At 41.4% G+C, this 27,495-nt stretch overlaps 1 protein-coding gene across 3 annotated transcripts in view; it reads right to left on the bottom strand.

The window, feature by feature from the left end:
• Positions 1-24,399, bottom strand: part of LOC126252044 (histone lysine acetyltransferase CREBBP-like) — a 38,068-nt gene extending 13,669 nt beyond the window's left edge. For 2 of the 3 annotated variants that reach the window (XR_007545821.1, XR_007545822.1), the window contains exons 1-5: positions 23,916-24,399; positions 23,711-23,824; positions 13,855-14,061; positions 9,570-9,882; positions 3,246-4,153 (exon numbers count right to left, since the gene is read on the bottom strand). Coding sequence is in view for 1 of the 3 variants with exons in the window: in XM_049952839.1 (XP_049808796.1) it covers positions 9,570-9,882; positions 13,855-14,061; positions 23,711-23,824; positions 23,916-24,023 (742 nt within the window). In the remaining 2 variants the exon portion in view is untranslated. The remainder of the gene's footprint in view (positions 1-3,245; positions 4,154-9,569; positions 9,883-13,854; positions 14,062-23,710; positions 23,825-23,915) is intronic. The other variant, XM_049952839.1, reaches the window with a different exon arrangement.
• Positions 24,400-27,495: the final 3,096 nt, after the last annotated feature.

The following is a 27,495-nucleotide window of genomic DNA, read 5'->3' as shown; positions in this document are numbered from 1 at the left end:
CATTTCTTTCTCTGTAGTTGAATAATACTTCCCTGCCTTATTCAGTTGCCTGGAAGCATAAGCCACCGGATGTTCCTGTCCATTAACCCTCTGAGAAAGAATACAACCTACAGCAATATTACTAGCATCACAAGATAGTATGAACTCTTGTTCGAAATCAGGAAATATCAACACTGGGTCTGATGTTAGTATCTGTTTGAGCTTCTCGAATGCCTCCTGACACTATGCTGTCCATTCAAACTTAACACCTTTCTTTAACAATCTCGTTAATGGATGTGCAATTTCCGCAAACCCCTTTACATATCGTCTGTAGTAAATACATAAACCAACATATTGCTGAACTTGTTTAGTGGTCTGTGGTACTGGAAAACCACGCACAGCCGACGTTAGACGAGGATCCGTTCTTACCCCATCCTGACTGATAATATACCCAAGATAAGTCACTTGCGTCTGAGCAAACTTGACATTTCTCGACATTAAGCGTAAGATTTGCCGCTCTTAGCCTAGTAGACACTTCGTTCAGTCGTTCCACATGCTCTTCTATATTACGCGAAAAGTAACAATATCATCAAGGTATACCATAGCAATCTTCGGTTACAGTCCCCAAAGCACACCATCTAATAGACGCTGGAAAGTAGCAGGAGCGTTTTTCAACCCAAATGGCATTCTGCAATACTGAAAGTGACCAAGGCTTGTTGTAAAGGCCTTCTTCGGTCTATCCTCGGGACTTACTTCTATCTGCTGGTACCCACTCTTTAGATATAGTGTCGAAAAATATTTACACTGACCTAGGTTATCCAATGATTCCGTGATGTTCGGTATTGGATACGCATCTGTTACAGTTTGTGTGTTCAAAAAACGATAGTCACAACAAAACCTATACTTTTTAGTATCGTCCAATGACTTCTTAGGAACTACCTCTATGTTGGCAGACCACGGACTTTCATTGTTCTCTGTAATACCGCCCCTTAGCTGTTGATTAATAAATTCTTCCACTAGTGGTTGTAGGTGTTTCGCTATCCTGTATGGTTTTCTATAGACCAGCGGACTATCGCCAGTCGGTATACGGTGCTGTGTAATAGGAGTTGCTGGTAATGGACCTTCTGAATTAAACAAATCTAAATACTCTAATAACAAAGCTTCCATAGCTTTCCGATCACCATTCTCCAAATGACGAATCTTATCACGTAGTACAGATGCCTTGACGGTTTGCTTGACATTATAAACATCTTGGGATTCACCTATATCCTCATCATCAAGTATTTCCAAACTTGCTACCACTAAACCCTTTGGGACATCCACTTTATATGCCGCAAAATTATCTACACTGACCGGAATCATCAGTTCCCCATTTATATCCGTTACGCGCGCAACGCTCCTCCTAATAAACAATGCATTTCATCCAATGCTTCATTGCTCTGCAGTGACTCCACCACACATAGTCTCTGCTGTGGTAAATTGGTACCTACTGACAACCAATGTAACCTCCCTGTACCCGAAGGCACTTTGACATGCATAATCATCTTTCATGCCCTTGTACATGGTTCAATTGGTGACATCTTAACAACGGATGCACCTCACGACGTAGAAACATTTACAGCTGTTGTACCCATTGAAAACAAGTTTCCACTAAGTTCAACTGTACGCTGTGAAAGACTAATTTTGGCATGGTGTTTATCGAGGAAGTCCAGTCTGAGAATCACAGAATACCCTTGTCCCACAGTTGGCAACACTTCCATTTGCTCTCCGAACTCGACAGTTCCAATCTTAAAAACGAGCTGTGTTGTACCCAATGATTGCAACTCTTTATTCCCTACTCCACGTAATATATACCTGGAGTACCTTGTCTTCTCCTACCCATGAGGTCTAGACTAGCAGCAGATACATGTGCCCCTGTGTCAATCAAAAACTTACATCTGTTATTCCTTACAACACCCATCAAGCAACAATCCATCTCTGTACTAGTTTTCACCATACTTCTGCTTACCAGGAATGTCTTCCGCCAGATGAAACACTCCCGTTCCCACTTAACGCTTTTTCCTGTTTATTCCCGTTACCATTCTGCTTATTACGACACTCATTCGCCTTGTGACCGTAGCATTCACAAGCATAGCACTGCGGCTGTCTGCATTGAGCCTTCACGTGACCTTTCCTCCCACAACGGTAACAATTCCTCTACGACGCAAAGATGCGTTTATCATTGCGAACCCTTGTTGCAATGTCTATCTCCTGCAGATGCATTGCAATACACAGTGCTGCAGCTAAATCCCCAGGATTCTCCATCCTAACCCTACGAGAAAATTCTGCAGAAATTCCCCTGAGGGCTCTGTTTTCTGCCTCTCGTAGTAATAAACGATCCGCATCAGGATTACCCGATAATTCATAGGTCCACAAATTAATTTTCCGTATCCTATCTGAAAAAGACTCCACTGTCTCATTGACCTTCTGTGTCAAATTAGCTAACTTCTCCCTAAAAAATCTTGCACTACGCTGCTTACGATATCTTTGTCGTAACCAATCTGCCAATTCTTCAAACGTGCTCGCCTTACTAAGCGTCTCATGGTACATCATGAACGTCTTGGCTTCCCCTGCAAGTCGCAAATTTGCCATACGTAACATAGTTACGTCTGACCAATTGCTCATTGCAGCTGTTGCCAAAACATCGTTAATGAACGCTGTGACATCCTCTGCTGTTTTACCCGAGAAAGGCATGATCAGGTTAGCTACTGAAGGATATATTGCAAGGTTGGACATTGCTACTGACTTGCACTCACTTGAACCCGTTTGCGACTCTTGTGCCGAACGCAAGGTCTCCATTTGCGTCATTAATTCTACATGACATAACTTATGCTGCGCATTCTCTTCTAACAATTTTGAGACTTGCTCAGTCAGAGCAGCTATACTCACTTCAGTACTAACGGATCTTGTTTCCGGCATGATTTGTGCAAATTACCGACAACTTACTCTATACTGAATTTACTTCTCAGAACAATAACTACACTAGCTACTCAACTCCTTTGTCACAGTTAAGCACTACACACAAGAGGTCTACTAGTACAAACTTCATGCATGGCTCCCACGCCCTGTCAAATTACACACAGTACATCCGACTGGTACCAAGTACGTTTCCCAACTGTTTCCCTTAAACTCAGATAAATCTGCTGTTTCCGCAGGTCTCACAAAGTGCACTCCCAGCAAAGAACGTGTGTCCATAGTTATTAACAAAAATCGCCTCGTGCACTTACCACAAGGCTGCGTAGAGTCGAGAGTTCTGACCCCAACTCTGTAGTATCAGTCCTGCAGTGGCGGTGTCGACGACTCCAGATACCAGATCTGCAGGCCAGTGCTGTAGTGGGCGGTTCGAACACCAAATCCGTAGGCGGCGTGAGGACTTCTGACACCAAATCTATAGGTGGTCCCGGTCACTTACGATGGACTGGAGGCTGAGCGGTGACCTCTCCAGTTGTCAGGATGCTAGGAAATGACTGTGGACGCATCAGAAACGCCAAAGAAACATTATTAATTCATAACACCTTTATTCCTGCCGAGTACAATGTGGCCTGCATAACACAGGCTGGCTGAGCTTGGTGATATGAACGCCCTTCCCCGAGTCCTCGCTGACTCGTAGCGATGACACCAGCTCCGGGCCACACCAGTCTTGCTAGCGCAGCGCCACGTGCTGTGACGTAGCGAAGGAATGTCTCCTTACTTCGTACTTCGACTGCGCGTGGGTGGCGGCGCCAGCTGGCCGGCCGGCTCGGCAGTGGACATTAGGCCGCTGTGCGCAGGAGGCTACGGGTTGGAGTCCCGGCGCTGTCGGCACGAAAGGCATTCTCGTAGTGCAGAGTGTACTCTATCCCACCCCATCTTCTTCCCTGCTCCTCCTGGTGGCTTGTCCGCGGTGGACGGGCGGAACGGGCTGCAGTCCCCCAGTGTCGCCGGCTCACCCGGTTGTGACAGCGGATGCACAGGGCCTAGGCCCCGCACAATCTCGGCGATGGCTCACTGATGTGGTCAGCATTGGCGGCGAGCGAGTCTGCCGCAATGTCTGCTAATCGTGGGCTGATGATTGACAGTGGCAGCAAAGAGGACCATAGCTGGTACTGTCCCCTCATGTCTGCTGCTGGATGGGCCGCCCTTACTGCAACATCTCCTTAATAAAGATTAACATGTCGATCAGCGAGCTGAGGGCTACACAGCATCCCAGTACACGTCTAACTGCAAGTCTAACTGTGAGTGCTTTGTTGCTATCAAAGCTGGCTTATTTAAAGGAAGAACGAGCGATATCCTGTAATGAACGCATTCGTTCCACTTATACTGCTGATTCATCTGTCGTACTCGCCCCTTAGGTGTTCTTGCAACAGAGTTACGTGTTGTTACGGCAGACTTACACGAAGTTGTGAAATGCAGTACAGCTGACACTATACCTCTGTCTTACACTCTACAAAAGTCTCCGTCCAACACAAACCCGCGTGCTAAGCAATTCTCTCTCACCTGTTGTGTGTAACCAGGCCATTGCCCCTGCGTGACGACACATTCTGATACATGCACAATCCTCTTACCTCTTGGCTAACCGACCAGCTCTGGCTCTCGGCATAGGCAACGAAATTTTGACAATATTCCACGTTTCCAACTCTTTACTATTCTACGACACTACAGTCCTAAGAATCAATGTCTCCATTACAGTGAGTGGATCATCATTAAGGTAAATTTCTGGTTCTGGATGAATGGACTGACACCGACAGAAATGCATGACACATGACTTCATGGCTGGAAACTGGAAGTCGTGGGCTAGAGCCCATGACTGCACCTTGTGAATAGCTCCCTGTAGGCACCGCTCAGCAACACCAGTACTAGAGGAGCAGTACAAAATTCAGAAGTCACCTGCATACAGAGGTGAGACCGCTGGCCCTACAGCTGGTGCTAGACCGTTAATAGCCACTGAAATTAGAGACACACTCAGTACGGAGCCCTGAAGAATGCCATTCTCCTGAATACAGGAGGAACTTTGGGAGGCACCAACTTTGACACGGAAAGTACGGAACAACAGGAAGTTTTGGATAAAAATCTGGAGCGGGCCTCAGAGACCCCACTCATACAATGCGGCAAAGGATATGATGTCGCCAGGTTGTGTCATATGCTTTATGTAAGTCAAAAAAGATGGCAACTAGATGTCGGCATCTGAAAAAGGCTGTTCAGATGGCAGACTCAAGGGGGAGAAGATTATCAGTGGTAGAGCGACCCTGGTGGAAGCCGCCCTAACATGGAGCCAGTAGGCCACGTGACTCCAGGTCACAACCCAACCCCTGACACACCATACGTTCCAGCAGCTTATGGAGAATGTTTGTGAGGCTGACGGGCCGATAGCTATCCACATCAAGTGAATTTTTACCGGGTTTCAGCACCGGAATGATGCTGCTCTCCCGCCATTACAATGGAAAGTCGTAATCGCACTAGATCCAGTTGAGGAGAAATCACTTGTAGTCAGACAAAAGATGTTTAATCATCTGATTGTGGATCCAATCCGGCCCAGGAGCTGTATCGGAGTAATGTGCAAGGGTGATGAGGAGCTCCCACTCTGTAAATGGGGCATTATACAGTTCACTGTGGCGTGTAGTGAATAAGAGGACTTTCCTTTCCATCCGCCATTTGAGGGTGCAAAAGGTTGAGGGGTAGTGCTCGGAAATCACATTTGCTTCTGTGTAGAGAGCACACTATTGATGTTAACACCAGGGACATCTTTTGGGGTCTGGTACCCAAAAACACATCCGATCTTCATCCAGATTTGGGAAGGTGACGTATGGCACCCAATGGTCGACACTTACCTCTCCCAACACTCCTGTTTCCGGCGTTTTATAAGCAGGCAAAAGCGGGTACGGAGCCGCTTAAAGGCTATTAGGTGCTCTAGGGGAGGGTGCTGCTTATGTCGCTGTAAAGTTCACCAACGCTCTTTAATTGCCTCAGCAACTTCTGGTAACCACCAAGGGACTGTTTTGCCGGTGGCACCCTAGAGAATGAGGGATCACGTTTTCCGCCCAGAATGAGACTTCCTGGTGGGCAATGCAGAAAGCAGGTGTAAAGCTTAACAGCTGTCATAGCTCAAGCCAGGTGGTGGAAAAACCACCGCAATTCCACTGGAGGATTACGTAATCGTGAGATAGGGAAGGCATGAAACACTCAATGAGACAGTCTAAGCCTCAGGGTCACCTGCTGCCACCAGACGAGTACCTGCGAGATCAACATCCATTGTGTCTGAGGGCCCAGCGATATCTAGGTCCTCAGCAGACGCCAGAATCTCCACCTCATCCTCAGAGACAGATATTGTAGGTAGTGGTGGTCTGGGTGCTACCGCAGTGCCCTGGTTCTGGGGGATCTTTTTCGTTTTAGGTTTCTCTCGCTGCTCCTTAGGTTTGTCCAGCTGGGAGGGCTTCACTGATTCAGTCTCAGGGACTGAGGAGGACCGTGAAGCCTTATGACCAGCTACCTGTGGTTGTATCAGCCACTGGTGAGTGTCAGTTTTGCCACTGGTAGGAACCTGGAAAGGGAGTGACCCAAGGATCCCATTCTGGCGAGAGGAGCCGAAAAAGACTTGCGCTTCTCTGGCTGAGAAGTGGGGACTGATGTCCCCCTGATGGTTGGGGGGGAGTGGGGGGGGGAGGGAGGGATGTTGCTCCTGATGTAGGTTGTGTAGGAGCAACAGGGAGGGAAGTGCCCCCACCATCACGGGGGAAGGTGGAGTCTGACGGCTCTGAGAGCCAACTGTACGGAGCGGAACGGAAGATGGTAGAACTGTAGTCGTAGCAGCGGCATAGGTTGACAACATATGCACAGGATGTAGCCTCCCATATTTTATCTTAGCCTTGGTGTAGGTCAGTCAGTCCAGGGTCTTGTATTCCATTATTTTTCTTTCTTTTTGGTGAATCCTGCAGTCTGACAAGCAAGGCGAATTGTGCTCTCCACAGTTTACACAGATGGAAGGTGGGGCACAGGGAGTATTGGGATGTCCACTATCCTGACAGGTGATGTTGGAAGTACAGCGGGAAGACATATGGCCAAACTTCCAGAACTTAAAGTACCATATCGGGGGAGGGGTATATGGCTTTACGTCACAACAGTACATCATCATCTTCACCTTCTTGGGTAATTGTCACCCTCGAAGGCCAAGATGAAGGCACCAGTAGCAACCTGATTATCTCTCAGACCTCAGTGGATGCATCAGACGAAATGGGCATCTCGCCATTCTAAACTGGCACACAGCTCTTCGTCAGACTGCAAAAGAAGGTCCCTGAGAAATATGATAACCTGGACTATATTTAAGGTCTTATGGGGTGCGATGGAAACAGAAACATCCGCCAGCTTGTCACAGGCGAGTATTGCCCCTGACTGGGCAGAGGATGCAGTTTGATCAAGACCGACCATGATCGCATTTTGGACAAGCCCTCCACCTCCCCAAACTTTCCTTCTAAATACACCACAAAAAACTGAAGTTTCATTGACAAGAAAGATTCCCCATACATACGAGGTACCAGGCCGAATAAGCTTCGCTGCCATCCTTAGCCTGGTGTTCTCCCCACGGTGTAGCCAGTGGGGGATGATTTGGGGTCATATTTCTTAGCATTGACGTTAAACCTTGACAGCTTAGAGACTGCTAGTGTTTGACCACCAGCAAGAGATGATGTACTATGCTTCATGGCGTGTCATCCGTCCTGATGCCACCCACTCCGACCAGGGTCCTCCCCATGGGTGCCACCTAGCTGCACCAAAGGCCACCTGACAGGATGGCCATTGCCAAGAGTCCCAATGCCCCAGGGTGACGGGCATCTACTCCTTGGCATACATGGGAAGTTAACAGTACAGGCATAAGCAGAGCAATCCCTGTGTGGTCAGGGGGCTACAACCAACAGGGTACATGGCAGCCCCACCACAACGGGCTGGCTACCGTGCTGGATGTCAGGCACGAACGAGCTAAGAAGTCCATTATCGTCGACAGCGTAGAAAGCGATACTGCACAGAGGATGTAGGAAAACGCACCCAGGAGGGTGACCTCACCCATCAGCTGGAGAATGAGTGGAAGTGCAGATCAACGTCGAAGAAGGATGTGAGACGTCTCAGCGCATGATGGACACTATGCACCATGTAAGGCCCCCTTCCTCAATTGGCTCACTCTTCGAGAAAATTTTGAAAAATGGAGGTCAAAACCTACAGGCTGAAACATGTGAAAGTCCTTTTAGTCGCCTCTTACAATAGGCAGGAGAATCTCACCTGGGAACGTCTCATGCAGGTAGTGCATGGAATGTAAACAGCCCAATGGTGACTGCAGATACAGATTCCATATTTCCAGCTACAGGTTCCTTATATCAAAACCTTCAGAATTTCATCCTCTACCTTCTCCCAATTTTTTTAAAAAAAATCATTGTGTAACACCCTGCACATACAAGAAACAATGAAATTATTTCAGTTTATAATATCACAATCCTTGTATTGGTGAATTTTTGTCACAAAGCTGTGAATTACAATAAAAGTGTTCAAGCAACTTACAGGAATGCTGCCAGTCGATGTCATTGACAACTGCCAATATTTCAACAGATGCATGCCGTTATTTTCAAGGCAGCAGTAAGGTCTGTCAAGGGAATTTAAAACCTCAGTTTGCAGAGCAATTCCAGAAAGACAAAACACACACACACACACACACACACACACACACACACACACACACACACACACCAAACATCTGAACCATTCCACAACCAAAGATGACTGATTTTGGAAGGTGTCAATAGTGGAAATCAATAACCAATGCACGAAGTAGCATTAACTCCGTCACTCTGTTTTTGACATGGGAGAAAGTAGGATTCCAAGCAAAATTTAAATAAAAACTTGCATCTCTGCTGTTGCAGAACTCTGTTTTGACACTGGACATTCTACGGAATATAACACAGAGATTCTGGCATGCACCTTCAGCTATTAGGCTAGTGTTATTAAGGAAGCAGTTTAAACTAAATTAACAACCTTATAAATACAAAATGAGGTTTTTGTTTGAATTCTGCATGGAATCCTGCTCTCTCTCTCTCTCTCGTTAAAAATAAAAAATAAAGGGGGGGGGGGAGGGAGTTAATGCTACCTCACTTGTTAGTTATTAATGTTTCACAATCGATAACTTCTAAGAGAGAGAGAGAGAGAGAGAGAGAGAGAGAGAGAGAGAGAGTCTTTCTGGGACTGCTCTGCAAAAAGATTTTAAAGTCCCTAACACACCACTTACTTGCTGCAGTTTAGCCTGAAAATGACAGGGTGTGCGCCTGTCAAAATATTGGTGATGATGGGCATCACTTGGTTGCATTTCCTTAAGTTACTTGAATATTGTACATTCTGGGAGAAACTCTCACCAAATATCTCGTTAAATTATTTGGAATACATAGTGGGGAACAGCCAAGTAGCAGAAACAAAAAGTTGACACAGGTGCACCAATTACATAACAGGAACAAGCTAACCTGCCCATAGTTAATGCTTAATTTCAAATTTTCGTCTTAAAAGAACAAGAGCAGGAATTGTGGTTATTCAGTACAACTTACCTATTTCACAATGTGCACTGGGAGTCTGTGCATCAGGCTTCAAACCACTAATGTCTGGTCGATGTGAAGGCTGCAAACCAACCAAAATGCCAGCACCTGATGTTGCTGGTGTAAAATCACCCACTGGAGTAACTGCTGAACCTGCACCACCAACACCCAGCACCCCTGAACTGCCTGGTAGTAGACCAATAGGTACTGTTGTCCTGATGTTCATTGCTGCCATTCGCCTTTGTAGTTGATCTACCTGCTGAATTTTATGCTGCTTCAGCGTATGTTTGATGTTGGGACAGAATGGCACTGAACATTTTGGTTCCTGCAAAAATTAATTGGAAGAAGTTCTACAGCAATATTTACCTCAGCAAAATGTTTTTAGAGGGTTTAGCTTTGTGTTTCTTACAATACTGTAAAAGCACTGTCTTGAGAGTTAAATAAAAAATACTGAAATTAATGTATATGAAACAGTTCATTGCTCAACTGATCACATTAATTCGTATCGCTTGTCACTAATTAAATGAAACAAGCTTTAATGTTTTCCATTCAAAAACATTCACAAGGCGAAGTAAGAAGAACAATGAGGATTTTCATACTGCCCAACATAATTGCACTTGTCATAGTATCATTGACAAGAAAATCAATAACTATTACTTTTTTTATACCTCTGTACTCCCAATTTTGACTTTAAACAGAGCTGACAACTTCATTAACAATAAAAATCCCTATTTCTCTAAAACTTCAAGTGACCAGGCTTATCAGTATTTTCAGCATTAGGTAAAAGAAACTTTCACAATAAAGATATTCCCATTACTGTTTGTAAAAATGTTTCTAGCAGTATGGAGAAATTTCCGTGTGAGTAGGATTAAAACTTTAGTTCCTGTTTCAAAATGTTCCACAACGCATTATTGCTGATACTGCAGAAATTCTGTCTACAGGGATCGAAACTTACAATTAACAGATGAAAATTTGCTATGAACACAAACCTGTGAACTGTTTAAAATGTCTTCCAGGATCTCTCTTAACTACAAGCAATTCCATATTTCACATCAATATCTCAAATTTTCTCAATAGGCTCCCTAGTACTTCTTAACACGCTTCACTCATTGAGTCTTTTTGATTTTGATTATTCTGGCTATTACAGTTATTCTTGTATCAAGTTTTCCAGTTAACTAAAGTCTGCACCATGTAGGAAGGCTGCCCAATTTTCAGTCTCTCTGCACATCCCCTTCTCTTTCTGAGTGGCTTGTTATAGCTAGACAGTGAGAATCTTTCTCCTGCATGCTGCACTGCTGCTGTACTTTGCAACAACTGAATTTTTCTTTCACCTGTCAGTGTTTTCCTTTTCTTCCTTGTAAGGATATAGCTGTGAATGTGTAAAAAAAAAAAAAAAAAAAAAAAAAAAAATTCAACTAATGGTAATAAATGTGAAATGGACTGCACAAGCACGTGGTGTTGAAATGAGAACTATGAAGCGAATTGTAAACTAACTTCCAGAGCTGTGGTAACTGTATGAAAAATTAGTTTCATGTCACCTGGAAAGCATCAATATCGCAATAAACGGACAACACAAATGGATGGTTCTGACAACAATGTTTTAAAGCACTCCTTGTGAATGTTTAATACACTATATGACAAAAACTTGTTACAATTGCATGTGAGAAAATTGGCTTCAAAGTTAGCACTCCGTCAATGTAAAGAATTTTGAAAGACGTGTTAAGAAGAGTGTTTTTTGTTGAAACAAGTGATACGAGTACAGCATAAACCACATCTGTATAAACATGGACAGTGCATGAGAAGGAGGTAGTTCCACAGTGTATTACTTTAATGAAACATAGGTGAATCAGAATTCCAGGACAACCTGCTGGAAGATAAGTGATGATAGTGTCAGTTCTAAAGTTCCTATAGGAGTAGGTTCTTGGATAATTATCCTGCGTGTTGACTACTTCTGGTGTCATTCCTGACAGTAAATTTTTATTTAGGCATAAAAAAAAAACAGTGACTGCCATTCGAAATGAAAGCTGTCAGTTCTGTGAAGTGCTTCACTGAAGAATTCTTACCATGCCTTGCTTTGAAGTCACTCATTGTAATGTACCATGCCGGTTATCATTCAACTGTTACAGAGAAAACAAAATACACACACCAACCACGAAAGTGGATATTTTGGTCTGGGTTAAAAATAAATATATTTCGCACAGACTAGTGCCAAACTTCTGTGGTTCGTTAATGTACACATCATGTGACAGAACGTACAAACCTGAATTTGCTGTATGTGAATGTGGTCACATAGTTTTGTGTTTACCCACATGTCAATGTCAGTATAGTCCCATGGAATTAATTTGGGCAAAGGCTAAAGGATATGTGAAAGAAAATTCACAGTAACAGACACAATCATTTGTGTATGAAGCAAGAGAGAACACCACCTACAGTCAGTATAGCACGCTGAATAGCTTCAGGAAGAAGACTTTGATAGTAAGGTTAAAATGAATATAAGCCTTGAACATATCATCATAAATTTACTAACATATTGTTCACACACACTCAGATAGTAGTGACAATGGTATTATGATGTACACTTTGAAACAAAGTAAAGTAATAATGTTTTTTACTTTTAAGGACTCAGGTTTTAAAAAATGTGTCTGTCAGCATATAAATTGCATAATTAACAATGAGATTTCCCTAGTCTTTATTGATTAGGAATTTGTATCCTGTGAAGTATACAGACTATAATGTTCAACATACTGCCAAAAAAGAAGTTAAGCTTTTTCCAGCATGTTGTCTGCTTTAATAAAACAGCCGGATAAATTTGTCAAGATACCTGATATTACCAGAAGTAAACCCCTGTGATTTTCAAAGCATGAAATTGGAAGTGCCTTAAAATTACCATTGAGATGTCAGTTGTTTTTGATGGTATCAATCAGCATTCCCTTGAGTAATTTGCACAACATTCTACTTGTTCAATAGATTATACATGCAGTTTCTCACTGTAATGTCAAAGAAATTAGCTTACAGTCACATCAACTGTTGACAGTGAAAAATCTGACAACTTACTGACCATTTTTATGATAGTCTTCTACATTAGTTTTTTCTACCAGTAATTCTTTTTTACACACAGTGATTACAATTAACTACAAATACACCTACAAACACACCTTACACACATTTTTAAAAGTTTTTTGGAGTACAAGCAGTTACCAAGCAAACGATTTCAGTTTGTGCTTGAAGTAAATTTTGTTTAAATCACAATAAATGACAATTATTGCAAGCAGCTTCAATGACCTTGTCATTAAATGACTCCCAATGTCAGGTGGACTAAAGCTATGGAGCAACGGACACAATGTCAACAAGACACAATGTTGACAAGATGTGAAGTAAGACTTCTCACATGACAATTGATCGAAATCAGTTCCAAAATTTATTATTCCCTTCATAGAACTGAAGGTATCATACGACATACAATAGGTTAATGAACCTCCGGCAATGTGGATTTCGTTCACCCATTCTCTGCTGCCAATCATGTGCCGGTCATATCCCCTCTACGATTCCTGCCACTCCACCTCTGTGCACAGAAGCACCATCCTATGTGATGCACGCTATAGTAACAGACTGAAAACATCAGCTACTGGGGAATACGGGCAGAAGAAAAGATCACTTGGTGCCTCACACAATCTAAGACTAAGTATGTATTAAACAACGTTAGACACTAAGTATGAAGTATGTAACTGGAAGAGATTTAAATTGACGAATATCATAGAGAAACAGATTGAGAGCAAAAGCAAATAATTAGGGATTCCATGGGTTGTAGAAGAAGATCTATAATTACCCCTTAGCAAAATACCTTCTCTGTCTTCTTCCATTATTAAAATATTTCCCCAAAATCTTGTCCTTATGCACCTGGCAGTTTACTAATGCAAGAAACTTGTGGATACAATGTGTTATAGCTGTATGACTATATAAAAAATGTTTGTTTCAAGATGTGCAGTGTGAATACAAACAAGCACAATGAATCACCAAACAAAAATTTTTGTAATTAATTAAATGTTGTCCCACAGCTTTCTTTTTTTTCTTTTCTTTTTGTGTTAGATGCTTGTTGTGACTGACAGCACCAGTCACAAGAATTGTCTAAAAGTAATGAGGCAACATTTAATTAATTTGAAGACCTGGGCATCAACAAAGATCCTGATGCACCTCCCTACACTTAATTTTAAATGTGTACAAACTGCCACACATTTAACAAAACTGACTGCAGACCGCATTCTGTTTCAATGGAATATCTTTACAAAAATGCATTTACCTGGCAATGCATTGAATGGTAACAGCAAGCTGCAACAAGCTGTTTGCATATACTGCAGCCACCTTTTGTCTTACTTTTACATACTTTTGTATGCCGTACAACTCGTTTCATCTTCTGACAGCCGGGCTGGCAACAGTTGACATTATGGCACTGGCACGCATGTACTAATTTCTGCATGCAACGTTTTATAGAAAGTTTCCGCACCTCCTGAAAAGACAAAGCATTACTTCTCATATTTCAAATGTTAGTATGAAAAGAACAAAACTCTATTTTCTACAGAACATATGATTCCACACACACAATTCCTCCATGGAACTGAAAACTAAATTTCTGCACAACTACTCGCACCACCATAGAACTACTTAGTTGGCGCAACTGAGGAAATTCAGTGTAAGAGTTGAAGTATCATGTTCACTGCTCAACAACATATCTAGATGTTTATCTCTGCTCCTCACCAAGCCCTAGTCACACATAGAGCACGAAGCATCAGCGACCATGCTGTTCATGTGTTGAATGGGGAGGGTGTATGATTATCTGAGTTTGACCAAGGGCAGATTGTGTTGGCCTGAGGCTCACCAACCGCACGATTTGTCGGGCATTTGAGGAATGCTGTGGTGAGCATCGCCACCATGTGGCTAAACCAAGGTGAAACAACATACAAATGTGAGGTCAGGCAGCCACCCTTCATTACCGATGTCATGTGTCATAGGCTCGGCAGACTGCTAAAACAGGAAAAGGGGTGAACTGTGGCATAATTAACATCACACTTTAATGCTGGGCGGACTACAAGTGTGTACACACACTGTGCACCGAACACTCCTAACGAGGGTCTCTGCAGCCGACGAGCCATGCATGTGCCAATGTTAACACCAGTACATCAGCAACTATGACAGAAATTGGCACGTGACCATTGGCACTGGACTTTGGTGCAGTAACAGAACACTGCATGGTCTGATGAATACCGATACCTTCATCATGCCGATGGCAGGGGACACCTTGACACCTGTACTGCAGGACAGAGGCAAGCTTGCTGCAGCTCCATTATGCTCTGGACAACATTCACATGGGTATCCATAGGTCCAGTGGAGCTCGGGCAAGGCATCATGACAGCCAAGGAGTACCATACACTGGTTGCAGACTACATACACCTCTTCATGATGATTATGTTTCCTGATGACAGTTGAATTTTTCAACAAGATGATGCGCCATGTCACAAGGCTAATGGAGTGATGGAATGGTTTGAGAAACAAAGTGGCGAATCCAACTGATGGGCTGGCCCCCCAACTCGCCAGATCAGAACCCACCCAACTGAACACATCTGGAATTTACAGGAATTAGATGACTGTGGGTGTGTGTGTGTGGGGGGGGGGGGGGGGGGGCACGTGGGCAGATGTGGTGTCAACTTCCTCCAGTGACGTACCAAGGCCTCATTGCTTCCATGTGATGACCCATTGCCACTGTTATCTGTGACATAGGAGAACATACTGGCTATTTGGTAGGTGGTCATAATGTTGTGGCTGATCAGTGTACATTCACATTACACAGTCCAATGTAAATGAGTTGCTCATTTCCAAAACGTCATTTATTAAATTTTTGTAGAACTTGAGTTATTGTTACTACGGTATTCATCAAATTTTTTTACTTCATTTTAAACTACGGTTTTTGTTCGAAACATCCTTTAAACCATTACAATTTAATAACAAAATTCTGAAATATGCCTATTTAGTTTCAGAATGTCCCTTATCCAATCCAACATGGCCGGCTTACCTTCCGTTAATTTTTGTAACGAAAAAACCTATATACTTTGCCTTTTTCTAAGCAGTGGTTTTTTTCCAAATGTGACTCTTACACACAGTGCAACTACCAACCACTTTAAGAAATAGGGTAATTTAAAATCATTATGTAGGGTATTTTTCCATTGAAACATGTTGTTGTGGAACTGGCTGTCAGCTGAATCTAAGTTTTGTTTACTGTTGACAATAGGTTATGTTTTTTGTTTATTGTGAAGTTGGCACTTGTTTTGTGTGTTCACCATGGCATTTTTGCTAGTTTTTAATGTCGAAATTCTTACCAATAATAGAAATTAGGCTGTTTTTAAGTGTTGTTCTGCATTTAAAGTGAGTTTCTTGTTTTAAAAGTGTACTATACAGGCAGCATTATAGGACTAAAAGTTGATAAACTTTGTGGTTAACCAATGGAGGAACTAAAACCTCAAACTACTGATCAAACTACTGAACGACAGGTTATGGAGGGACCGAAGATAATTCCATGCCAGAAGAACAAAGGAAGGAAAGGTATAAAGGATTCAGATAAATGGAAAAAGACAATAGAGAAGCGGAAGCTCTACACATCAAAGACTTAGCCAAGACTACCACAGTGCTTTCATTCTGATCAAGTTTTTAAGTGTAATCAGCTTACAATGCAAGATGTTTGTAAGTTTCATGGAGGCTTTTATTCTTTTAAGAATAAAATTGATCAGGATAACTACATACTTAAATATACTGTGAGTGAAACACCTAAACGGAGGAGAGCTAATGAAGATAAATGGAAACAAATCACTGAAAACTGGAATCGCTGTCTAATCCTACATACCAAATCTGGAAACACTTCTTTGGTTCGGGCAGGCCTATGTAGGAAATTCTTTTGTGGCATACTTGATATTAGTGAGAAAAGAGCTTAACAGGTTTGTAAGAGACAGTTCCACTCCAGAAATCTAGCTGTAGACCATAAGTAAAAGCTGTTTGACACTAAAAGGCATTCTATAAAGTCATTCATAGAGAGCTTCTGCCCACTTGAAAAACATTATTGTAGAAACACCTGAATTACAAGATAGTATTTTTCAAGGCTTCTTTCAATAAGTAAGTTTCACAAGGGTTACGAAGTAGAAAGTGATATTCAAGTTCCATATTCATATTTTTATGAAATATTTGTAAAAGATTATAACTTAAGCTTTGGCTCTCCTGCTGTGGACTAGTGCTCCAAATACATCCAGTTTCAGCTGAAATTAGACAGCAGAGACAAATAGGTTAAAATTGATTTCAATCTCCACAAAAAGAGGACAGAAGCATTCTTTAATTTACTGAAAACTGAAAATGAAATCACCCTATCCTTCGACTGCCTAAAGAATTTGGTTTTACCCAAAATCCTTGACGAGGCAGCTTACTATAGTGGACAGTTCTATTTATTTAACTCTACTATCTGCCAAGGTACATTACTGGACAGAATCAAGACTTCAAAAAAGGTTCAAATGAAATTGCATCAGTAATTTTTCATAGGCTAAAAAATACTTGCTTGGAAGGAGTGACCACGGTAACACTTTTTGCAGATGGTTGTGGAGGACAAAACCGGAACAGTTTAGTTCAATGACGATTATGTTTCAATACTGGTTGGTAAATGAAGCACCGCCAAATATTAAAGACACTGTTTTAGTATTCCCTGTACTAGTTCATTCACATATGCCACCTGATTGAGTCTTAGACAGAACTGAGAAGGAAATTCAAAATTATGACATTATTCAGCCTGAGAAATACATTGACATCTTTAAGGAATGTGAAACTGTTTTCAGTATGACTGAGAGCTGTAATATTTTTGACTGGAAGAAGGTATGTGAAAATTACCAAAAGAGGCCTGGAAATCGGCACTTTAAAATGTAAATTGCTAAAAGACTTATTATAATGATAGGCAATGTGCCAACCTGTGAAGTACTTGTTGCAGGTGAACCTTGGTATAACACCAATCTCGGACAGGCAAAAAAAGTACTCAAACCTGGATTTAAAGTTCAAAACTTTGAACTACCATTAGTACTACCTGGAGTAACAGTAAAAGAGCTGAAAGTGAAAGATGTCAACAAGCTTCTGACTCTTCACTTTGGGGAAAACTGGTCTCAAAATGAAGATCTGGCCTTCCACAAAAAATAATATATTCAATCCAGTACAGAATACACCTGAAGAACAATCTGATGATGAAATCGTCAGTGAACACATGGACAATGAAAATGGCTTTTAATTACTTCACAGTAGTTAAAAGGACAAATCCAAATTTAAAAAGTAAATGTGTGTAGGTTCAATGTAATGTTATTTTCTAATAATTTTCTGGTAACTGTATGTTTCTGTCGTTTTCCCTAACTTAACCAGAAATTATTTCAGTTGTTTAAAAAATACCTACAGACATTGTTTCCACAAAAATTAAATTATATATTTACTAAACAAGTACTGTTTATAATTTTTCCCGTATTTTCTTTTTCAACTGTCTCTTGCCCAAAACTTTAATTTTCAAAATGTCTTCTCCATATCTTTGATCCAAAAAACCCTTATCCAAGAGTTTTTTTATTTATAACAAAATTTTGAAATCAGTTTTTGATGATGCTTTTTTAGTAACAAAAATAGATAACTAAGAAACATGCAGAAAAAATTTCAAGTTTATACAAGCAACAGAAATTGTTAAATACATTTTTTACTAATTACCGAAATTTAAGCCGATTGAATAAAGGACATTTTAAAACTAAGTGGCTCAAATACTGATACATGCTGACCATTTACAAGTTTTTTATTTTTTCAATCAGAGTAATAACTGGAAGTTGGTAGTGCTCAATCGCCATGTTAATGGCAATTGCCTAAAATTACAATTTGGTTTACAAATTGTATTGTACTTAGTCAATTTTAAAAACAGATTGGTTCTCATTACTAAACTAGGCAGATATTTATCCAATATATTTGTCTGTTCCAAGTAGATCAAAATCCTGTTCTTTTGCTCAGGTCAAAAACCCAACTCACATATCAGTAATGCTTCCTACGAAGTATACAAAATCAACACGTGTCATCATCATAACACATTTGCTGTTTCCTTTATTGCTACTGAGACTTTCGCATTTTGTCTTCATCAGTCATGCCCGAATCACCATGTCCCAAGTACATTGTTATCAAAGGCAGCCAACAAATTCATTATCTTCTTATGTGCCTCTAGCAACATTCACTTCTGTGAAACTTCCTGGCAGATTAAAAACTGTGTGCCCGACCGAGACTCGAACTCGGGTCCTTTGCCTTTCGCGGGCAGGTGCTCTACCATCTGAGCTACCGAAGCACGACTCACGCCTGGTACTCACAGCTTTACTTCTGCCAGTATCTCGTCTCCTACCTTCCAAACTTTACAGAAGCTCTCCTGCGAACCTTGCAGAACTAGCACTCCAGAAAGAAAGGAGTGCTAGTTCTGCAAGGTTCGCAGGAGAGCTTCTGTAAAGTTTAGAAGGTAGGAGACGAGATACTGGCAGAAGTAAAGCTGTGAGTACCGGGTGTGAGTTGTGCTTCGGTAGCTCAGATGGTAGAGCACCTGCCCACAAAAGGCAAAGCTCCCGAGTTCGAGTCTCGGTCGGGCACACAGTTTTAATCTGCCAGGAAGTTTCATATCAGCGCACACTCTGCTGCAGAGTGAAAATCTCATTCTGGATTCACTTCTGTTTCTATTCAGGCAACTTGGCTGGATCACTCAACAACTGTCTACAATTTACAGATTTAAAGCACGTCAGGGGTGAAGTAGGACCACAACTTTATCTTTTATAAAATAAATGCATTAGGAAAGTCTCCTTTACTGATGGTGACTAGTTTTGGACTTGCGTCCATTCTGAAACCATACTATGGGAACAGAATAACAGCAAATGTTGTAGTACTGATGAAAGTACAGTACGAATATGATATGACAAGCATTCATGTTCCATCAGGGCACAAACATCATCATATACCATCTTCGTGACTGAATACGGTTATGTACGCTTGCATGGAACAAACACAGCAAATAATCTAAACAATAAAATAAACAAATGACTCCATAGTGCTTACACAGGCCTTATGATGTCACAAAAGACTTAAGACACAGTCATGATAGCATCTGTAATATTTATTCATATTTACAGCCACCATATTTCTCTTCATTGCATATTTTATGTGCACACTGCTAATTCCAGCCTATGGCGCTATCACTCGGTAGCTATTGGTGACCTCCAACACCACTACTCTTCGCTCTGCTTATTGTAACTTTAGTGTACGCCTACACTAACGTATCTGCATTACCATCCACATTTTTTGCTGTGGTTGTTCCAAGCATGCACTCATAACTATATTCAATCATCAGTCAACGTGGCATGTAACCTCGTTTGAATCCTTTTGCAACATTAATTATTGTCATACTCGTGCTGCACCGGTATTACTACTGTAACATCTGCTGTAAATTCTGTTCCTAGGATGGTTTAAGAATGGACACAAATCCAAAACTAGTTACCATTAATAAAGAAAGAAGACTGAAATGCAACTTGAGAAAATAGTACATTTACTTTATTAAATTACCTTTGGGTTAGTTATTCGGTCCACCCTCCCAAATCCAAATTCCTCCCTCAGACTCATTCCTCAGTGTGCACAATATCCTTGATTAAATAACTGGATCGAGCACTCTGAACTGAAGCAACTGCAATAAATTTGCCTGTTTATTAGAGACAATGTTAACATTCTTAGGGAAACACGGAAGCGTCCGATCCCACCCGTCTGCTTTGACCCATGACGTCACAAATATGGCGGAAATGACCATAAACCACGATTCCAATATGGCGCACATGAAGTCGGTACGTACACGTTATAAGGACGAAAATACATCGAAAAACAAACACACACACTTTTCACAAAAAGCCTAATGACACTAACGGGACAAGGGAGCATAATGGGGTGTTTTGGGGTGGGGGCAAACTAAATATAAACAAATTAAGACACCCACCCCCATACAAAACCACACAAAACGACGAAAAAACAGACTTCACAAAACTCCCCAAATACCACTAAACACAATATCATCTGGAATCGGACACTTCCCCTGACCTATATAGCTCAACAGCAGCTCCCGATCCCATAAATTAGGATCCAACACTTCCCTTGGCCTATATAGCTCGAAAACATCTCCCGATACCAATATCAACATACACAACCACACATTGGTATCTAACACTTCACTTGACCTGAGCACTGTTAATTTTATCCGTCATATCCATTCCTGAACAAAAACAACAATCGATTAATTTTACTAAAATTACCACACGATGTACAGCGAACAACACTAAATTAACCGTCACACAAAATCGTTAACTCACTGAAACGAATTCCACTACAAACACAGCCGACACTCTAAAAATTCTGGATAATGAGCAAAAGCAAACTGAGCCCATTACACCACACAAACGAAAATCCTGAACATACCACCAGAAACCACAACAAACCACCACACGACGTCATCTACAAACACGCCACACTCACAAACCAAACTCCGTGCCGTCATGACGTCACAGGTCAAAGCCGACGCGTGGGATCGGACGCTTCTGTCGACCCATTCTTAGCGACAATGTTGAAACTGAAAACTAATGTGGAAATTAATTATAAAAGCAAGCGACAACCCTCAAATATGCTTCTTTGGCTGTTTGCATGCAGGAACGATGCACAACGCCCTCCCCCTCTCGAAAAAGCACCATTTTGGTTTCTGAAGCAGGTTTCTAAATATGTATGTAAAAGAAGTTCGTTTTTCTTTACCTTGACATGTGGTGAGAAGACTAATACAAGAAAGAAGACTTATACAAAGAGAAAGTGGAAAATAATATGAGTAGATACGTGGCTTCATTCAGAGCTTGAAATTTACTATATTTGCTGACCTCGAACTCTCCCCCCCCCCCCCCCCCCCAGGTTCAACCAAGTCAAGTCAAGAAGACATTAGACTTATTTGACTGCTCTTATCACACTCATACCTGTGAAGCAAGAAATTCCAGAATTCTATATTTCTTTTGCTAAAAATATCAACTGACTTCTTACTGTACATCATTCAAGATATATGAATGCAATACACCTTCAATAGTGTTCATGTCCAATTATAAAGGAAGTTCCAGGAGGAATGGTCAGTATTCAGGATATAACAGGAACGATAATTTTAAACAAAAAAATGTCTTGTAAGCTTGGTTTCTAAATCGCATACCATAAGAACTATGAGCAGTTGTTCTGTAGAAGAGATGAGTTTCACAGAAGTGAAGAGTGAACAAGGGCTGATAGCTCTTAAGCCATACATTTTTTAATTCATGTTTCCTCAGTCACTCAGAGAGGTTATTGAGTATTACATATCCTTTTCTAAACTGAGGATCTCTCATTACTGAAACCTCCACAGTTCATATAAAAGACATTTTCTTAGGATCTTCACTGTGAACAAAATGATGAACAATTTCTTCCCAAGAGAGAATCACATTAATGTGCCGTAGAAAACTCAACAGCTTAAGTTATGAATTGGAACCTCCTTGTGCCCTGCAATCTTGATTGTGGTAACAGACTGATCTAGTACAGCCCAAGGTCTAGGTTAAGTTGGAAGGTGGCAATTTGGTTGAGAGTTGGTGAAGCTAACGAATCTGAAAGCAGAAAACCTGGTTGTGGTAACAAATTAACTAGTAACACAGCTTCATGCTTACATCTGTACCACATATACAAGGGGGAGGGTCCAGTATGTAACTAACTCTGCTTAAAAGTATTAAAAACTTCCAATACGTCATTTAGATATCAGTGGTAACAGAATTAAGTATCTTAGAGATACTCCACTTAACAACAGGCAGAATTTGGAAATTGATTTCATTTTAAATTCACACAGAATCATTGTAAGGATCAAAATTTTATTTTGATGCTCTATACACAGGTTTTTTGACAAGTTAAAAATGCTCACACATACAGCTTTCTTCATTAGCATGAGAAGGAATTATTTTTGTCTAGCGTTCAAGGGTTATCCTTAATCTCAACTAAGAGGAATAATCATACCAAGAGAGAAATAAGAAAGAACTCTGAATACATACAGTACTATTAAGGCCATTTCACTGCCATTAATACATCTGCTTTAAGCATTCAGTTTCAGTACAAATAAAGTAAGGCAAATTTGTTTCAAAGCAATAAAAATTAAAGAAAATACATAAAATTCTATCAGTTTTTCTTCTGTTCATTAATAATAGTTGAAAGGCATTCCTTATTTGGGGTAGGGGAGAGAAAAAAGTGTTTGAAGGCGTGTAATGCTCGAATATCAACATTCATGTAGAAACCTGTGTTCTAATCACTGCTTCTCTGTATGTTTATTCCTTACTAAAATTTGTTGCAAGAAATACATCTCTCAGTAGTTCAATACATAATATAAATAGTAGGAATATGGACACACTACATTACTACCTAAAATCACTTACCGTAGTCCAAAAAGGGGTCCAATTTAAAGGAACACACATTTTCAATTAATTGCCAGCAACCACTAAAAACTTGGTTTTGGCTAAAGCACAGTTTATACGGAGTTTGAAAGACTTTTTAATAGGCCACACCCTCTACCCTATAGATGAGTATCTTAACAGAGGCTGTTAGACTAGCTTAACCAAAAAATGTCATATTTCAATTTTGACAGCATTTAGTCACAAGTCAAGATTAGGCATTTTGTGTATGATAAATTTATTAAAAGTGCATAACTTTATTCCATTTTGACAGTGCATTAATTCTGTATATATTAGCAGTTCTAGCTTACTATAACGTATTCACCTATTCCGACAATCTGACAAATGATCATGGTAGTGAATGTTATATTCAAACGTTTTATTCATTTATTTTTGTTATACTTTGACATGTTTCACATTCACGAGAATCCTCATTTTTGGGTCTACGGAATGAAAAAAATCTGATCTGATTCACCATGCTACTTTTGTTTATAAGCACATGGTTTTGGCTTCTAATTTTAATACAGCGAAGATAGATTTGGAAGGAAGGCTCCATTGGAATTTCGCATACTAAGACACAAAATAAATATATAAGTTACCATGTAATTGTACCTGAGGATAGGCTTTCTTCAAATTTGAATACGAGATGTCATCATCCATACCGCGTTTCTCCATGCTATGAGGATGTCCATTTTTCTCATAGCACTGAACACACAGGTCAAAATCCTATGGTAAATAACATAAATTGGTGTGAGGAAACTATCTGATATTAAAAGAAAAACCAAAACACATCTGTGGAATAAGCTAAAACACTTACATCACAAACATTGCAGTGGTAACGTGTTTCTACATAATCCTTACAGTTACTGCAAGTACATCCAAATGCAGCTTGAGCTTGGTTATGAAGTTCATTACGCATTGACATTGTGGAGAACTTTGCTGTTCTCCACTATGAAAATTCCTAATGGCATTCACCTGCCATTGTTAAAAATATGCATCTCTCCCATCCATAAGATCACAATTCATAACCGGATCGTGATCTTGGATAGGCTGCCATGTGAAAACAGAACGAAATTAAATGCCAATGTCCGAAATGAATGAACTATCATACAACAAAAAAATCTGATACATTGTGTTAAGCTGGCGGTAGACTTTACAGACACGTAAGTCGTAATTTACGGCCAGCCAGCCCCACGCTACAATCTGTTTGCGCCGATATCTATGCAAACGTCTATGCACACAATACAATGCTAAAACAGTTCAACTGTTCACATACAAGCTTGTGCCCTGTGCAGCCAACATCGAACGATGGACCCTGTATTACCGAGCACACCGATAGATGTCGCTACGGACAAGCTACCGTGATCCCTTGCGGTGGTAGCCATCCTTGGCAGCCTAGGACTACGAGCGAGGGGCGGGGAGTCTGCAACGCGACTTCTGCCTTAAAAGGAAATTTGTTTAACCGTTAGCTACTACGGATGTTGACAGGAACACAATTACTCCGGATGGGTCTCTCAGACCTCCTCTTTATTTGTTATGTATTAAACCATTGTCCTGGTGAATATATACAGGGTGGTTCATTGATAGTGACCGGCTCAAATATCTCACGAAATAAGCATCAAACGAAAACACTACAAAGAACGAAACTTGTCTAGCTTAAAGGGGGAAACCAAATGGCGCTGTGAACGAAACTATTCACCGTTAACGAAGAATATTTCTCAGTCCTACTTCGACTGCTTCGCAATACAGTAATTTTAATACGTATTACTTTTGTCCAAAACTTGGCGATGTCCAATGTATTTTCTTTTCCTTGATCAAGGTCATCTTCTATTCAAAATCCTGGACGTAATCGGCACTGAAGCATGTGATGAACAATTTGGTCTTCTCCACAGTCACACTGAATATCATCTTGTAAAATTAATCTGGTCAGTCAATTTCAGGTCTCAGGGACTTCGAAGTCGTACACTCCACATCATAGCCAGGAGGTAAAGTTTCAGAAACTCTCTCCCAACCAGGGGGACAGTAGGTCGCAACCGCCATAGTTGCAACCTAGCCTTTTCATCAGTGGTCCCGAGTGCCGCCGATGTTCTAAGGAAACTCCACCTCAACACTCGTCGTATCGGGTGCGCTTCGTACCGATGCAGAAGACGGGTCCTTCCCTGCATCGCAGTTCTTTCTTTCCTCATTCGCAACTATTTCTCTTCGAATAGGAGGTGGTGCTATTATGGCGAGGTGGCACATCCATTCGGCTGGACGACTGGAGTGGATTTCAAGCAAATTCTCATGATTCTGCAGGTGTCATTGAGAGATATGTCCATCTGTCTGGTGTGCACTGAATTATACCAAACAGGACATGCATACTCTTCCGCAGAATAGCATAATGACATTGCAGCCAACATCGAACGATGGACCCTCTATTACCGAGCACACCGATAGATGTCGCTATGGACAAGCTACCGTGATCCCTTGCGGTGGTAGCCATCCTTGGCAGCCCAGGACTACGAGCGAGGGGCGGGGAGTCTGCAACGTGACTTTTGCCTTAAAAGGAAATTTGTTTAACCGTTAGCTACTACGGATGTTGACAGGAACACAATTACTCCGGATGGGTCTCTCAGACCTCCTCTTTATTTGTTATGTATAAAACCATTGTCCTGGTGAATATATACAGGGTGGTTCATTGATAGTGACCGGCTCAAATATCTCACGAAATAAGCATCAAACGAAAACACTACAAACAACGAAATTTGTCTAGCTTAAAGGGGGTTGACCCGCTAGATGGCGCTGCCATAGTCAAATGGATATCAACTGCGTTTTTTTAAAAATAGGAACCCCCATTTTTATTACATATTCGTGTTGTACGTAAAGAAATATGAATGTTTTAGTTAGACCACTTTTTTCGCTTTGCCGGCCGGAGTGGCCGAGCGGTTCTAGGCGCCAAGGTCTGGAATCGCGCGAACGCTACGGTCGCAGGTCCGAATCCTGCCTAGGGCATGGATGTGTGTGATGTCCTTAGGTTAGTTAGGTTTAAGTAGTTCTAAGTTCTAGGGGACTGATGACTTCAGAAGTTAAGTCCCATAGTGTTCAGAGCCATTTTAACCTTTTTTTCACTTTGTCATAGATGGCGCTGTAATAGTCACAAATGTATAATTACGTGGTATCACGTAACATTCGGCCAGTGTTTACCGTATTTGCTCCGTGATACATTACCTGTGTTAAAATGGACCGTTTACCAGTTGCGGAAAGAGTCGACAGCGTGTTGATGTGACACCGAATGAGGTGGCGCAGTGGTTAGCACACTGGACTCGCATTCGGGAAGACGATGGTTCAATCCCGTCTCCAGCCATCCTGATTTAGGTTTTCCGTGATTTCCCTAAATCGTTTCAGGCAAATGCCGGGATGGTTCCATTGAAAGGGCACGGCCGATTTCCTTCCCCATCCTTCCCTAACCCGAGCTTGCACTCCGTCTCTAATGACCTCGTTGTCGATGGGACATTAAACACTAACCACCACCAGCGTGTTGATGTATGGCTATTGTGATCAAAATGCCCAACAGGCGTGTGCTATGTATGCTGCTCGGTATCCTGGATGACATCATCCTACTGTCCGGACCGTTCGCCAGATAGTTAAGTTATTTAAGGAAACAGGAAGTGTTTAGCCACGACCTGCAACAAAAGATGATGCCCAAGTATGTGTTTTAGCTGCTGTCGCGGCTAATTCGCACATCAGTAACAGACAAACTGCGCGAGAATCGAGAATCTCAAAAACGTCGGTGTTGAGAATGCTACGTCAGCATCGATTGCATCCGTACTATATTTCAATGAACCAGGAATTGCATAGCGACGACTTTGAATATCGTGTATAGTTCCCCCACTAGGCACGAGAGAAATTACGGGACAATGACAGATTTTTTGCACGCGTGCTATTTAGCAACGAAGCGTCATTCACCAACAGCGTTAACGTAAACCGGCATAATATGCACTATTGGGCAATGGAAAATCAACGATGGCTGCGACAAGTGGAACATCAGCGACCTTGGCGGGTTAATGTAGGGTGCAGCATTATGGGAGGAAGGATAATTGGCCCCCATTTTATCGATGGCAATCTAAATGGTGCAATGTATGCTGATTTCATATGTAATGTTCTACCGATGTTACTACAATATGTTTCACTGCATGACAGAATGGCGATGTACTTCCAACACGATGGATGTCCAGCACATAGCTCACGTGCAGTTGAAGCGGTATTGAATAGCATATTTCATGACAGGTGGATTGGTCATCGAAGCACCATAACATGGCCCGCACGTTCACCGGATCTGACATCCCCGGATTTCTTTGTGTGGGGAAAGTTGAATGATATTTGCTATCGTGATCCACCGACAACGCCTGACAACATGC

The sequence above is a fragment of the Schistocerca nitens genome, chromosome 4 (assembly GCF_023898315.1).
Source record: "Schistocerca nitens isolate TAMUIC-IGC-003100 chromosome 4, iqSchNite1.1, whole genome shotgun sequence".
NCBI lineage: Eukaryota > Metazoa > Arthropoda > Insecta > Orthoptera > Acrididae > Schistocerca > Schistocerca nitens.
Note: the sequence above shows the minus strand (reverse complement) of the source record. Positions and strands in the feature narration are given on the sequence as shown.